This window comes from Patella vulgata, chromosome 3 (assembly GCF_932274485.2).
Source record: "Patella vulgata chromosome 3, xgPatVulg1.2, whole genome shotgun sequence".
In the NCBI taxonomy this organism is placed as follows: Eukaryota; Metazoa; Mollusca; class Gastropoda; family Patellidae; genus Patella; species Patella vulgata.
Window position 1 is genome coordinate 62,647,934 of NC_065881.2, and position 17,832 is coordinate 62,665,765.

Sequence of the window (17,832 nt, forward strand, 5' to 3'; positions counted from 1 at the left end):
TAAACAAGGAAAAAATCAAAGATATTTCTCAGATCGGGAGGATCCAGTATCGTGCGATAACATCCAAAATGCATCATCAAAACATGATTCTCGATACTCAGACTACTGTTTATATTATATGCTGATCTTTGTGGTGGTCAATTTTGGAAAAAAGATCGTATATATAAGTAAAAATATTGAAATTTGTAAGGGCCGTCTCGATCTGCCCACAGACGATGGGCTGGCTGAAAAGTTCTAAACCTGAAAAGGATAGATCAATTGGGTTTAAACAAACTTTTTCCACCAACTGCAAATACAAATCAGATACATAATATCCTCCAGCAACTGCCAAACAAAACCTTTGGCTAAAACAATTACCAAAGGGCTTAAACTATGCCAAACCCAACATGCCATTTGATGCAGAACACTTTGCGTTAATAGTTTTTTTTTATAATTGACAAAAAATAGTTTTTTTTAATTGACAAAAATAAACCCATCGTAGAAACTTTAGTCACTTTAGACAAAATCAATCAAAAATTAATGCAAAAACAATAGAAACGTTTGATTTTTCTACTTTGTATACTATAATATGTTTCAACATTCAGATCTTAAAGATAATTTGGATTGGTTTGTGGATATAAAGCTTTTAATGGAGCTTTCGGGAAAGGCAGAAACCTGATGGCTACTGGCCAGAAGATGAAACGTCGCAATGCTGACACTGTAGTTTTTCATAAAGAAAAATTTCAAAACATTATACATTTTCTCATTGACAATGCCATATTTGAGGTTGGGGATCAGATAATACAGCAAACTATTTGTTTACCGGTGGGAACTGACCCCGCCCCATTTATGGCAAACACACATATAAATATGAATTCTGCTTTCAGGATCATAAACGAAAAACTGATTACAATGTAGCTAAAAGCCTAAACTATACCTTCCGATACATTGATGACATAACACCTATCAATGATAACGGAACTTTCAACAAATATAAAAGTGAAATATAACCCCCAGAACTTATATTAAATAAAGAAAATTCTGGCACTATAAATCCATCTGTTCTTGACCTGGATATTAAAATAATTAACAAAAAATTTAATGTCGGTATTTTCGGCAAAACGGACAAATTTGGATTAGGAGTAGTAAAATACCCCTCAATTTATAGTAACATACCATATACTACGCTATATGGTGTTTTTTATAAATGTAACGATAAAGAACTATTTCTTTCTAGAATATTAAATCTCTTTATTTTAAGTGCACTGCCAAAGATGGTACACAATTACGTATTTTAAAAGAAATTTTGAAACTTCCATTTCTTCAACATACCAAGTTTTACATTTCTTATAAGTATATTACCGACTACATATTGGATAATGATCCAATTCAATATTTATTCTAAATGTTCTGTAGTTTCCTAATCCTATCTGGATTATCGCCCTTATTTTATGCCTTTAGGGCCCATATAAATGCTCGTTGATAGTATTATTTCTTCAGCATACCGGTACCTGTTTTGCATTTCTTGTAAGGGTTTACGTATTATATTTTGTGCAATTACATTGCTGAATAATTCCAATTAGTTCCTAATTCGATAGCTTATTAACCATTTGGCGTTATGTTATCTGGATTATCGCCCTATTTATTGAGGTTTTTATTACATTTTTCAAACTCTGACATCATTAAATTCATTAGCAACCTACCGCTTTTCCGTCACATCATTCAGTCAGCCGAACATCATTCAGTCAGCAGACGGCTGTCTTTCGAGACTTTTTACATTTCTTCACTTGCCTCTTTGCATTCAGCTTTGTTTGTTTTTTACTCTGTTTTTGTGGTAAATGGAACATAATATACCTCAATTCTATTGAATACTAAAAATGTTTTCTCACTTAACTTAGACTACCTGTTTTCTTTTATACAATTAACCGATATGGTTACCTGTATAGGTAAAAATTTTACTTCAATTTTGAATATGTTTACATTCATATTTCTTGTAACATATAGCAGATTATGACTCATGCTGGCAGTACACAATGGTTTCTCTGGGTTATATTCCTGATTGTTTTCAAATATGAGTGAAGTCTGTGTTACTACAGGCCTGGGACTGTACAGCGCAGTGGACGCTTACGGCTAGCCCCCGGATTTATTCACTTAAATTTTTATGTTAATTTGTTTGTGATTTCTTCGTATTGTGTCTTGTCCATAGATTTGTTTTTGTGTAAATTATGTGTGGTGCAGTCCTCTTGCACTTACTATTGAATGAATCATAGACATAAGAACTGCAACTGTGGTGTTATTATTGTCTTCGTACCAGACCATCTTGTGAACCTACCCATTGAAATCATCAGAAATGGACAAAATTGCATAGGGCAGTCATCAAGTACCTGCAAGTTGAACTGAAAAAAGGACTAACCCCAACACAGATACATAACATGCCAATCATCATTTTTCTAGCAATGATGACTTTTTTTTAGGGGCTGAAGAAAATTTCTTCCTCCTGACCGGCATCCAGGCCTTGCAACATCGTTGGCAAAAGTGTGTAGGCCTACACCTCAAAGGGGACTATGTAGACAAATAAATGGAAACCATCAACTTTGTAAAGGTCTTTCACAGATAGGCTTAGAACTTTTCAGCCAGCCCTTGTAATTTCTTGGGGAAATCATTTTAAGTTTCTACTGTTGATAGTAAATCTGCCGTAGAGACTATACCAAACTGTATGAAAACAAAGCAACAGATAAGACCATGTCTGCTAGTAGACTCTTTATTTCTTATAAAGATCACAAACTGTACGATAAATAAGAATACATCAATCGAGGTATTGAAATATAATATTAATCATTTTTCAAGGATATAAGAAAAAGTATATTTTCAAAATCACAAATGCAGGTTTTCTATTATGCTAAATTAAAACACATGAGAATTTACAAATTTTACATGATTATAATATATACACTTACACACCTTGGGATGTTATTTGCTTTGATCTCCCATGCATGTTGTTATGAAACGTATCAACCTGTTGTGATGTCATCAGAGGGTGATATCTGATATCACAAATTCTTTCTTTTAACATTTTATTCACCTTTTTGTACAATGTTGTCAAACGATTCGGAGGATGAACTTTGTTAGGCCCATGTTACTTAGTTTCTTCACATGACTGGCGTGGTTTCGATTCCTCGGTTGTACGTCACAGGGAGTAGGGTCGTCTGTCCAACATCGTGGGTTTTCTCCAGGTCCTCCGGTTTCCGCCCACTGCTAAAGACCCATACGCGCAAACAAATTATTGAAATAAAATTGAACCATGCATTAGTCCCGAAATGACCTAGTTTGTGTCAAGTGGACATTAGACATTAAACCCTCTCTCTCTCTCTCTCTCTCTCTCTCTCTCTCTCTCTCTTTTCATCTGACCATCAAGAACTTGTCCAAACTCTCCACATCAGTTTTATTCAAAAATCTTTAAATGTGAAACTATTCCCATAACTAAATACGGAATTCGGTGGGTAATATTCATCATTATATTTTGCTTACTTCCCAGTCAAATGTAGATATCCAAAAAATAAGATCTTAAATACTCATATCTTCCAGCGCAAACAGGATTTTTTGCTCACTATCATGTTTATGATTCCAATACACTGACCAACTGTTAAAACAGTTCATAGCCCACTGATTTCTGGGTAAGGTATTTATGGGCACGGCATTATTGGCACATTCAGTGACATCTTGTAACTTATCATTTGTAACTTCCTCAAAATCCAAAATATCCGAGTACATTAAATCCTTGTTAAATATTTTCTGCATAAATTCTGCACTTTGACTAGCTTTAAATAATTCACTGTCAGAATCTACATTTTCTTTTTCAACCATAATTTCTACATACTCATACTGACTTGCTTGGATCAGTTTGTCCTTCAAATCGTTTAACAACATTGCGCAAAATGAATACCAGTTTGTGAACACGTGGTTACTAAAATGTAATGCACGTGCAACTTATGGCTTGTTTTCTTAATTTTGTCCTATTGTCCTTCACATATCAACCCTCGATTAGGGTAATATTTATCTCATAAATAAATGTAAGGCACTATAAAATCTTGTCAGTATTCAATATGCCATTATCATACAATATTATTTTGTAGAAACTAAAGAATACATCAATATTGCTAATAATTATAGGAATGTTCTTTTTAGTAGGTGAAAATCTCAAATTAAAGTGTCATATGTTCTCCCAAATAATAGCCCAGGGGGGGTCAACCTAGCTGAAAAGTGTACCAATTTTCTCCTATATGGTATCAATGCATGTATATCTGGTGGGCGTGGTATTCCACGCCCAAAATGCCATGCCCCCCAACTAGTTAGATTAGCTCCAAAGTGTATCACATGAAAATCGTACAGCAGTGTACCGTACATCTTCAGGTATTACAAAAACACTCTGACACAGTGCCCGTTAAACTATCCTAGTTGGGGGCCGTGGCATTTTAGGGCGTGTCTGTTCGGGGTAACCCACCACACAAACTGTCTGGCAGTGGTCATTCATAGGAGAAAGTTGGTACACTTTCCAGCTAGGTTGACACCCCCTGGGCTACCGCTCTATAAATAAATACATAAAAATATATTTGTATTTCAAAAATTAATACATTTTATAATTATCTTCTATAAAGCAGCATTGTTTCGTTAACTTGTAACTTTTGGTGAAAGCACAAAGAGAGCATCATCTAATACATAGAACGATTTACCCATATCTCCTTCACAAAGATACGGTACTCGTGTAAATTTGTCCACATTAAAACCTGCTGGTTCAAACACATGTTTAATTAAACTGGTAGCTTGTTCTTCAAAACTACTTCCTTCAACATGAATTTTTTCTGTTGGTTGGTGATCTGAAGATCCTTTAATAGAAAAAAGGATCATTTTTCTTTTGTATAAACTTGTTGTTGTACTTAGGGTTAAACGTCCGCTTCCAGCGAAGGTGATATCGCAGACAAGTTGTCTTACTTTCATTTTTTTATTATTATTATCTTAGCGCATGCGTCTTTCCTGTGGGAGAAACCGGAGCACCTGGAGTAAACCCACGAAGTTGAGAAGACATCCCTATCTCCAAGCCATAAACGCTCGCACCAGGGATCAAAACCACAACTCCAAGCAACAGAGGAGAGCAGTCACCTAGAGGTCGAAGCGTGACACTCTAGACCAATAGACCAGTGATTCTCAACCAGTGTGCCGCTAAATTTTGAACGGCACACTTAAAAAATTTCTCACTAAAGAAGCCCGCTATTTAACTGATGAAATTCAAATGACTGCAATAAATTAAGTTCAAAGCTGTGTTTTTCTTTATTTAGTTTGAGTCATTCTATGTGTCTATGACTAATCTGACGGTTGTATACCATGTTTTTATTTTGCAAAATTCAAATATTTTTCATATATAGTTAGCCAGGTGTGCCGCTATTTTTTTCATGTGTTCCAAGGTGTGCCGTTGGCAAAAAAAGGTTGAGAACCACTGCACTAGACCACCACCCCCCCCCCCCTTTTGTATAAATGTACAGGTATTTTATTTATTGTATAATTAATACACAAAAGGTGCTAATTAATGTTCAATGATATATGCTGGTCTAGATGTTAGTTACTTTACAGGGGATAAAGTCATAAATCCTAAATAAACATTTTTGAATACACTATACCCAAAGCACAATTCCCATTCAAGCAGTGTTTATAGCTCAATACACAAAATTGATTAAGCATATTTCACATTCAAATAGTGTTGATAGCTCAATACACATTACTGTATGGTCATTTTATATACACATCAATTATGTGGAATATTTGCATACCATATCACACCGTTCCATGCAGTGTTATAAATCATATATTATATTATGTTCTGACCAAATGGTATAATACTATCAATATTTAAACATTACCCAGTAAAAATAATTATGAGATCATTACATAGATAAACACAAAGTTCCGAACTATTCAAAAATGTATGTGAATGTTGTATTTACATGTCTACAATCTATCACTATTCATTTATATTAATGTATACTTATCTTACAACATTGTCGCAACACAATTTTCTAAGTCCATCAATGCCAATAATATAAATTATTATTTAGTTGCAATTCTTTAATGGTATTCATCCTTTTTTTTGAAACTTTTTTAAGATTTATCACAATTTAATACTAACCTTCTTCAACATATGATGAAAATGGTAAAACCACAGCTACTAAGGCACGACCTCCACCTTTTCTCAAGGACTTTTTAATCGAGTGAAGAATACTAATTGGTTTATCACATCTATCCAAAAGGTTTAAACAACCAATCAAATCATATGTTATATTTCCATTGTCCCAGGCATCAATATCTAAAACACTGAAAATTACAACATTATAGAATTTTAAAAACACTGCATGATGAAGATACAGCTTTTCTGTCAACAACCTAGCATATATGAATTATGAAATCGTTATTCCATGTTTGATACACATATAACCCAGAGAACTGATATGTGTGAGGCTTTTTAATTTACCTGAAATTTCTTTCTTTTAATCTTTTAATCATAACATTAGAAGCTTCTGTTGCATAAACCTGATTAAATAAATGTGATAATTTCTGTGTTATTTTCCCATCGCCAGCACCTATAACAGAAATCAGAAGTTAATTACATGAAATTTAAATTTTTACAGTTACACAAATGTAAAACATATTCTTGAGAAACGCAAATAGTTTCTATATCTTTATATATTTTTTTTTTTCTCAAAGGTAAACTTCAGATTGGACAAGAGTGTACAGTTATAGCTAATTAAAATAAATTACCTAAATCAAGGAAGTTCTCTGCTCTCCAGTCATCTGTAATGTTGAGTAAATCTTTAATCTGATTTTGTGAAAATATAAACATAGAACCTCTATCTAGCCATCTGAAAATACACAAAATCAATTATAATGCAGAGTCTGTTTTTTATAAATAAAGAAAAGCTTTATATTTAACAATTAAGCTTAAATCTAACTTATGTATCTGATTCATGCTGAAGTGAACTTACTGTACATTAATTTCGGAGAATTGTTCTTTCAAAAAAATTATTTTCAAACTAAGAAATATTATTGTATTAAAAGCCTACCCATTGATTGATGTTGGTGACATAAACCAACTGAGAACTGAACGAGCCATTGAGAAATATAACTGTGTAAATATATAATCTGATTTTTCATAACAATTTTCGAGAAACAAACTGGTTTCTGTGTCCTGATGACAAGGCATAAATTTATCTTTCAACTCTTCTGGTATTTTATCCACTTCAAACCGATACCACTGAAAATAAAACATATATTATTATTACTAATAAAGATTCTACAAAACTCTTGTTACTGTAGATTAGCATTACAAAGTTTTGCCCCAGACTACATAACAGAATTTATATCAAAGCCACATTACTGTCAATCTCTCTGTTCAGAAGATAAAAACCTTCTTGTCATCCCAATATCCAACATTCAAATGAGTAAACGATTCTTCCCATTCTCTGCACCTAAATTATGGAATTCAATCTCATTGAATACTAATAGCAAACTGAAGAACTCTGAATCAATTGACATTCAAACAAAGACTCAATAACTTATTTGTTCCAATATACACTTTGGATAAATGGTGGATCTCTTACATGCGCCTTTGGAACCATTCATTTGGTGTTTAGGCGATATATAAATACGTTAATGTTAAATCTATATCACATCCTTGAAATTCCACGCATTTTAAAAAGAATCGAATTAATTTTAAGTCATCTGAAATAATATTAACCAGAATAACTTATAATGATAATTCATTTTGTAGAAAAAAAAATTGATAAATAACCTTTGACAAAAGAAAGGACATTAATAGATACGGTACTTTGAACTATTATACTATGTCTATAGTATTCATAATAACACAACTTTATGGATTTACTACTTCTTGGTTTATTACATGCAACGTTTGATCATTGCTTGATAAAGATACCTGTAAGAGTATTGAAACGTTGCATGTAATAAACCAAGAAGTAGTAAATCCATAAAGTTGTGTTATTATGAATATTATACCTCTACTTCTAAATGTCATTCAAGGAACTTATCAAACATCATTATGGTGATGAGACAAATAGGATTATTAATGTGTTTAAAACTGTGCATAACAAACTGTGTAAGACAAATAACAATTTGACTTTTTTACTAAGATGTCGCGACAACAACATTATTCCCAATGGGTTACGGATCACTTCTCCTATTCAGTCTGCAACAGCTAATAAGATACTAAGAAAAGCAAGTAGCAAATTAGTTTTAGAAAGAATTGCATATAACCGAAAGAACAAGCAAGAACTGATTGTGAAAGAGAGTGATACTAGACACATACTAGAACATATTTTACAAAATGACCACTTAGATAGCCTTTTATCTATGCAACAGAAAGCAGATACGAAACAGAGTAACCAAATTAAAAGCCGGCACCAAAATAAATTTAATAGATTAAGTTTCATCAGTAGAGGTGAAAAGAACAAGAATAAGCCAGATGATAAAAATGTCAAAGATTACGTTAAGAGAACAGTTGTGAATTTATCTTCTACCAACTTAACAGAACCACAAACCGCGCTACTAGCAAAAGGGTTAAAGTTTATCCCAACTACAGCAAAAGTACCTAAAGAATCATTCATAACGCAGATAGAACAAGGACTACAAAAGCTGGCCCCGGGTGGTAACATTGATTTTACTAGACACCAAATTAAAAATTTACTTGTGAAACCTATCAATCAAAAACCAAACCTAACTAAAAACGAAATTAAGGCCATCAAAGAATTAAAAGACAATAAAGAAATATCTATTGTACCAGCAGATAAAGGGAAAGCAACAGTGATTATGGATACAGATCAATTAGAAATAATGGTGTCCCAAACCCTGTCAGATACAACAACCTATAAAAAGTTACCTAAAGATCCAACCCAAAAACTAGATCGGAAACTAAAAGCCACCTTAAAGATACTTAAAGAATCAGGTGAGATCGATCCTGAAACATATGAAAAGCTCAATATCTCGCACCCATCAACGCCATATGCCAAAGCTCAGGTCAAAATACATAAGAACCCGGTCAAAGTTAGATTACTGATTTGCTCTAGAGGAACTGTATTCTACAACACAGCCAGATACCTATCAAACGCACTATCAGAATTAGGAAAGTCAGCAGAATCATACATTAAAGACAGCAAAGAACTTCGAGGTAAAATAGAGAGACAATCACAACTAGGAAAACTGATCAGTTATGATGTAGTGGACCTATTTACCAGCATACCAATCGATGAAGCCTTAAACTGTGTGAGATCGAAAATCCAAAGTCAAACAACAAACCTCAATACCAGCATAAGTCCGGATAGTATAATGAAATTATTACAATTATGTATTACATCTACATATTTTACTTGGAAAGATGAAGTGTTTGAACAAATCCATGGTTTACCAATGGGATCACCAATAAGTCCAGTTATCACCGAAATATATATGACAGCCTTTGAGCAAAATGCCCTGATAGTATCCCCATTCCAACCTAGTATTTGGCTTAGGAAAGTGGACGATGTGTTTGTTGTTATGAAGGAAGAGGAAGATCACCAACTACTACTCCACCACCTCAACTCAATCCATCCCCGAATACAATTTACAGTTGAAGAAGAAAATAATAAACAACTACCCTTTTTGGACATCCTAATTGATAGAAATGATGATAAATTAACTACAAAAGTGTATAGAAAACCGACTCACACAGATCAATACATTAATTTCACTTCAGCCCACCCAACAACAACCAAGGCAGGAATAGTTTCGATACTTACCAGAAGAGCTCACAATATTTGCACTGATGACAAAATTGAAGAAGAAATTGAACATATTACTGAATCTCTAACCAAAAACAACAACTACCCATTAGAATTTGTCAAAAAAGTTATTCATAGTACCACAGAAAAACTGAACAAAGCCCCAAACGTGACAGGTAAAGAAAAGGCTCCAATTCATATCAACATTCCATTTATAGGCCCAACAAGTTATAAAATTAAAAGATTACTAACTAGATTGCAAATAGATGTAACATTTAGTGGGGGGATATCATTAAAATCACTTATCAACGCCCATGGGAGAACAAAAATACCAACAGTGGACCCAAAGGGTATAGTTTACCAGATCCAATGCGATTGCAAATCCATTTACATAGGCGAAACATGCCGACCATTATCAGTGAGACTCAAAGAACACAAAGCAGCAACTAGACGTATGGAACCAAACAAATCTGCAGTAGCCGAACATATTATAAACAATCCTACCCATAACATAGAATGGGACAACACCAATGTGCTTACCAAAAATATTAAAGTATGGAAGAAAAGAGTTTTGTGGGAAGCATTAGAAATCCGAAGACAAAAACCAAAAATGAATAAAGACAATGGAAGAGCCATTTCTAATGTATGGAATTAATTATTTTGTTAAGCAAGTTATTATCTATTATTGGAACTATTTATAAGTATTATACAATAGGATACCATAAGTATCAATTATCAGTGAAGTAAAATTAATATAATTGTTATCAGTGGAGTGGATCTATAAGTTATTATTCGTATCAGTGGAGTGGAAATTAAAAATTTTATTTATCAGTGGAACTATTATTTATAAGGGCTACTATAACTTATTTATTTGTTCTATTGGAACAATAATTAAAAAATTTTCTATATAATAATATGGTAAATGTATGAGCAAGAGGGGGTGGGTTCAACCTAACTAATTATGCATAATGTATTGAAATTAGTCATATTAAATATTTGAAGGTGTGGTTAATGGGTTTTGATTGCATTTTAGCTTAGGCGGTGGCTTCAATCCCCACTTTTAACACCTTAGATTGAAGAAAAATGGTAAAGCCATACTCAAAGGGGAAATGTTTGTTGTTATAGTCTTAATTAATGTTATGTTTTTATTGTTAAATGGTTCTTACTCATGGATGTACTATAAATGTAGAGTTGTTATTCATTATTGATCATTGCTTGATAAAGATACCTGTAAGAGTATTGAAACGTTGCATGTAATAAACCAAGAAGTAGTAAATCCATAAAGTTGTGTTATTATGAATATTATACTTCTACTTCTAAATGTCATTCAAGGAACTTATGTCTATAGTATTTATTAGTCAACAAAAATGAAGTTGCTATCACAGAAATGGCAAAAAAGTATTTGAATAACTATTTACGTATGGGTGTGTATCTTCTCTGTGTCGTTGATCATCTAATAGTTTGTAATAAACTGTTCTAGCTAATGGAGATCGAAATCTGCGTCCTGTCCATTCACCCATTACATAACTTTTGGTTCTTTCAAACAAACAAAAATCAAATAAAAGTATTAAAACAATAACAGATAAGAATGTTTGGAATGTTATTCCTTTGATTTTAGGACACAGATTTTGATTGAAAGCAATAAAGTGCATTGAATCAATATAGATCTATGAGGATCACGAAGTATGATTATATTTCTAATGTAGTCCTGATGTCTTTCAGAAAACACATTTAAATACCGTGAAAATAAAAGAAGTCACTATAATAATAGCCATGTGTACAATGTTTACAAATTTATGTTATTTCCGGAATACTTCGCCGGACATGTCGCATTCGGCTAACATCGTCTCTCAATACGCCTTGTCTCAAAAAGCGCATGCGTTTGGGCTAGGATTCTGGACAAACTATTAAAGGACAATATCGGTGTCAGTCATTATCACATATGTGATATGGAACTGGTTAAACACGTTCCAAATATAATTTTAACACAAAGATCATTGCGCCGATAAATGCGTTGTGGGGCTTTTAAGAGAGGGAAGTGACGAGATGTGTTATGAAGCTTTCAAGAAAGGGAAGTGACGAACGCAAAAGGAAAACACGTCGAGCTACCCTTCTATATATAACTAACTGAATTGATGAGTGATAACAGATTCACGGGCGACTTTCTGCTCACTAATATTCCTTCGAAGACCGAAAGTGTTTTCCTTTTGCGTTCGTCACTTCCCTTTCTTAAAAGCCCCACAACGCATTTATCGGCCCAATGATCTTTGTGTTAAAATTATATTTGGAAAGTGCTTAACCAGTTATATCACGTATGTGATAATGAATGACATCAATATTGTCCTTTAATTGTATTAGTAGACCTATGTCTCTCCAAGTACAGGCCTCGTAATTTTTGAGCGAACAGTTTCTTTAAGAATACTAATTAATAGATACAACTGTAGACTATGGTGGCTGATAGTGGCCATAAAATCTCACCCTTTTTTTATAACCTGCTATTATAATATAATGGGCGACGGAATACTAGTTAGTAGTAGTACACTGGAGCGATAATTAAGATCGAGATTCCAGAAGCTGAAACTCCTGGATAGAAGAAAACATTGCCACCAAGGTTAAGCCAGTAGAACCGACCCAGTGGTGGAAATGTAAAGTACAACAGTCTATACTTAGTTATGTCGTTTACCAAGGGAAGTGGCATCAGGTGTCCTTTCTTTGCACGGCAGAAAAATAAATAATACCAAATTATAGTGATAGTGATAAGTGAACCCATTTTGGTGGCATCGTGCCGCCTCCGGGGAGCAAAAGCTAATCAAAATTACTTTATTATTGCGGGTTTATCTCTACGACTGTCTTCATTTGCCCGGTTTGGGAATAGCACGCCGCTCTGAAAGTAGTACTAGAAGAGAGAGAAAGAGAAATGTACTTTAACGTCCACACGACACAAACTAGGTCATTTCGAGACTAACACATGGTTCAATTTTATTTTAATAATTCGCTTGCACGTGTATAAGGGGTCTTCAGCAGTGGGAGGAAACTGGAGGACCCGGAGAAAACCCACGAGGTTGGACAGGCGACCCTACTCCCTGTCACGTAGCAGCGGGGAATCGAAACCACGCCAGTTGACTCAATGACAGACCTTATGATACAGCACGCACGTGCTAAACATTCGGCCATCTAACCCCCGTTAAAGGAGTAGGAAAATTCTTTATTGATAGAGTCCGGAAAACGATCCGCAGCGTATATTCTTCAGTTTTGCCTCATCGCTAAAGGGATAAAGGACTAGATAATACAAAATTGGCCTCTTAATTAGATTGACCGATTGTAAGCACTCTCTAAAAGATCCATATGCTCCCCCTTATTTATCTTTTATATAGGCAAATTCTTTATTGATAGAGTCAAGAAAACGATCCGCAGCGTATATTCTCCAGTTTTGCCTCATCACGAAAGGGATAAAGGACTAGATAATACAAAATTGGCCTATTAATATTATTAGATTGACCGATTGTAAGCACCCAAAAGATCCATATGCTCCCCCTTATTTATCTTTTATATAGGCCTACGCCCACATTTTCGTGTGAACATATTATATCGTCATTGTCGCCCCCGTGTCAGTGTGTGTCCGTGCGTCCGTTCACTTATGACCTTTGAATAGCTTTTAGTAACTGGATAGAGTAAGAATATAACACATACTTATGGAAAACAGCTACTGGTGTATTTAGGCCCAGGCAACGTTTCGAAGAGGATTCTCTCAACGTTATTTAACTAATACAGTATTGCAGACATGAGGCAAATGTATAGACAACATAACAGAACCATGCATGACAACAACAAAATCAAAGGCCTGTGACACAAATGGTTAACATATACAATGAAAAAATTATACAACTAATTAGAAACCATACATAACAACTACTAGATTAAAGGATGATTAACATTAAACTATAGAATATATACGTGTATAACAATAAATCAGTCTAACTTGGTGGGAGCTATTCTAGACTAGGAGAAAAGGCAACTATTTATTTATAATAAATTACATGTAACTACTTTATAACAACTAATTAGGTATAGAATTTGTAATTAAGGTATGCAATTGAGATATGGATTTTATGAGACACTAATAAAGAGTAGAAAATAATAATTATTAATGAAGACGTTTAAAAAAATAAAATAATGAACAACAAAGGTGTCCAATGAGGATAATATGTAGTTTAAAAAGCACATAAGATGAGCGAGTTGTTGTTGTTTGTTAGTTGTATTTTAAGTCCGCTTCCACCGAGGTGATATCGCAGACAAAAGATGAGCGAGCAAACTTTTCTGTACATATAGCCAGTGGTCACTATATACACTTTACGGAGACCTCCCACGAGATTTTCAATTACACCCTTAATCCGGTTGATTGGCCGGTGACACCACAGGGACCACACGTATACAATATACTCTATTAAGGTCTTGTCACTATCCATACACACCACCAATTGACTAGAGTGTGTATTGACGGTTCAATTAACACCATTACTGACCTAATTATTACCTGATTATAATTATCTACGTGTAAGCTACAAATCACTATAATTCAAAGCATTTCTAAATTACATACTTGTGGCTGGAATATGTTAGAGTAAATTTTAAAATGACACATTATCTTTGTGTTTTTGAGAATTGTGAAAATTCCAGCAAAGAAAAGGTACATAATATGCCGTCGATTCTCTTCCGTCCAAAGTGAAGACATTTTCGATCATGAACATACTCCATGCTGCAACCATCATGAATCACCAACGAACTAAAAGATGTAACAATTTCTATCAGCAGATTCACCCCAGCGACTCTGGCTGTATACGGTTTGAGAGAACGACTTTAGTATTGTAATCTACTATGCTTGTATCTATGTATCCACCTATGATATATAAAACGTAAAAACGGACTGTTGCATTGTTATAACTAACTGAGAAAACAGTAAGAAGTAAATACACAACGTGAAGGGAAAGCAAAGACGATAACAAGGTTACTAAGATATGTAGTAAGAAAAGATGCATGGGTCGTACATAGGATGTGGTGACCGGATTGTGTTCCCCGCTCTCCGCGTCTGACAGAAGACTCGTGGTGCTACAGGGAAATGGCGGTCTCATTCACACAATAAGATGACTCCAGGAATATGATACAGCTGGCTACTCAAATAGGTAAATAGATCCGCGAAAACCTGGTGAATATGAAGCACTTATTCGACGTCTTGCACGAAGTCAAAAGGTAAATTTGTAGCTTGATAGAGTTTAGATCATCATAAAACATACCACCGACATATCAAAGTTGACTTTTATCTCAGACTGAAGTAAATGTTAATTATAATATTAGAATTATTACTGTTTCTTTCAGGTTTGAAAACATTGATGGCACTTGGAAAAGAAAACCACTGTGGCAGCATCAATCTCTGGATTCCAAGTATAACGAACCATCTCTATTGGTGTGCTGCGACCAGCGACGAAGACGACTCGACGCAGTTACTTTGTCCATCACATCCAGAAGTACCCCCACGAAACCATTTCGTTTCATAAAAGCCGAGAATTAGTTACCTCTTGACTTCATAGATGTTCGTAGTGCCGTCGATAACAGTTTTACACCCATCTAGTTCTCTTCATAGAAAGCGAATTATTGTACAGGTTTACTGTTGGCTTACTCCAATTGATTCTGATCAAAAGGACACGGGGAATATGGCTATTTCGACTGTCTTTTTTTATGGTATTATAAAACAAATTCTAAATTGGATTTTAAAAAGAAATAAATTACAAATTATTTCGTAGTCAATTCTTTTATTTAATTATGGTATTAAAGGACAATATTGGTGCCAGTTATTATCACATATGTGATAGAGCTGGTTAAACACATTCCAAATATACTATTCAAAAAAAGTAGGGGATATTTGATTTTTAAGTGTTATTAAAGTCACCTAATGAAACTGACGAAGAAACAAATGACAAAATGAAATGAAGTTCACATTCATCGATTTATTCCAAATGATCATTAGACTAAGTAAGGCACAGACTGACCATTATAAGGGTAAAATGATACCCGGGGTCAAACAGCAAAGTTACCACAGCATCACAACCAAGTCAGTAACGGGTAAATCCTCCTCTGTTTGCCAAACAAGCATTGATCCGACGTGGCATACTCCTAATGAGACGTCTAAGGTCATTTTGGTCCAGATTGTCCCATTCCTGTTGCAACGCAGCAGCAAGTTCTTGGACATTGGCAGGACGTTGTTGACGTTGACGTAACCTCTGTCCAAGCATGTCCCAGACATGCTCGATGGGGGAGAGGTCGGGACTCAGTGCTGGCCAAGGTAATGTGGTGATGTTCTGTTGTTGGAGGTAACCTGTAACGATCCTGGCCCTGTGACATCTTGCGTTGTCATCCTGGAAGATGAAACGGCGGCCATGACGTCGTGCGAACGGCACAACATGGACTGCCAAGATGTTGTCCCGGTAGTACTGGCCTGTAACACGCCCTGCAACAACATGTAAAGCCGTTCTTCCAGCAACAGTGATGCCTTCCCACACCATAACAGAACCACCCCCAAATCGATCATGTCTGATGACGTTAACGTCTTGGAAGCGCTCGTTTCGACGACGCCACACCCTCCTACGTCTGTCCAAAAAATCAACAGTGAACCTTGACTCATCTGAAAACATCACATTGCTCCAGCGTCGATTATCCCAGTGTTGACGATCCCTACAACAACGACGTCTTGCCTGAATGTGATGATCTCTCAAACAAGGGATCACACGAGGACGTCGGGCGCGAAGGTGACCCCTATGCAGTCGATTCCGAATCGTCTGGCCACTCACTCCCACACCAGTGTCTGTTTGAAGACGAGCGCTGATCTGATTTGCTGTGATGACACGATTTCTCATGGCCAAGGTACGGATAAATCGATCCTGGGCTTGAGTTGTCGCCCTTGGTCGACCTGAGCGTGGTCTGTCCTGTACAGATTGTGTATCACGGTATCTGGACCATAGCCTGCTTATGACAGACTGAGAAACATTCATCGTCCGCGCCACAACCGCCTGTGTTGTGCCGATCTGTAGCATGCCAAGGGCACGTAACCTTTCATTTTGGGTAAGCCGACGCATATCAAAATTTGTTTTCTGGTCACTAAAACAATTAAACTGATGTTTCCACCCTGGAATTCAATGCCACAATGACTGTAACATTCAAAGTCAGAGTCGTGCAAATCTTGGGTTGGACCCCCATGATGATCCCAAGCATCACCTGCATTCCATGCGGTAGCTATTGGTGCGTTTGGGCGTCACATGTAACTGGAAATGTTTCTTCTGTTAGGTTCTATAGTGACTTTTTTCGTAGTCATTTGCATATTTTAGTATTATGCCCCCAAAATCAAATATCCCCTACTTTTTTTGAATAGTATATAATACTGGGGGGTTGGATGGCTGAATGGTTAGCGTGTGCGCGCGCTGTATCATAAAGTCTGTCATTGAGTCGACTGGCGTGGTTTCGAATCCCCGGTTGTACGTGACAAGGAGTAGGGTCGCCTGTCCAACCTCGTGGGTTTTCTCCGGGTCCTCCGGTTTCGCTACTGCTAAATACCCCTATACGCGCAAACGAAATATTGAAATAAAATTAAAACCATATCTTAGTCCCGAAATGACCTAGTTTGTGTCGAGTGGACGTTAAACCCCATTTCTCTCTCTCTCTCCAAATATAATTTTTACACAGAGATCATTGCTACGATAGCTGAGTAATACAGGTTTCCTGAATCGGAAGTGACGAACGCCAAAGGAAAACACGAGTCATACCTCTATATAACTGACTGATGTGACGAGTGATACACGGCCGAATTTCTGCTCACTAATAATTCCTTCCAAGACCAAAAGTTGTTATTTGGGACTGTAAGAGGATACCTGACAATTCAATAAAGTAATTGAATGTCATAGATAAAGAGAACACGAGAAAAATAGAAATAGTCAGTTTAATTAGTTCTATCACATGTGTGACAATTACTGACACCAATCAGTCAGGC

The 17,832-nt window shown here is 35.5% G+C and overlaps 1 protein-coding gene across 2 annotated transcripts; it reads right to left on the minus strand.

Moving 5' to 3' along the window:
* Positions 1–2,724: 2,724 nt before the first annotated feature.
* Positions 2,725–11,633, minus strand: LOC126814492 (protein-L-histidine N-pros-methyltransferase). Of its 2 annotated transcripts, XM_050539665.2 has the most exons (7): positions 11,537–11,633; positions 11,216–11,333; positions 7,089–7,279; positions 6,787–6,887; positions 6,500–6,608; positions 6,158–6,342; positions 2,725–4,862 (listed from the first exon to the last, which is right to left on the minus strand). In XM_050539665.2, exons 2-7 carry the CDS (start codon positions 11,315–11,317, stop codon positions 4,648–4,650), a joined length of 903 nt encoding a protein of 300 aa, XP_050395622.1. In that variant the 5' UTR covers positions 11,318–11,333; positions 11,537–11,633; the 3' UTR covers positions 2,725–4,647. The 2 variants fall into 2 exon arrangements, with proteins under 2 accessions (XP_050395622.1, XP_050395621.1); XM_050539664.2 differs by having other exon boundaries at positions 11,216–11,621.
* Between the last annotated feature and the right edge of the window lie 6,199 nt (positions 11,634–17,832).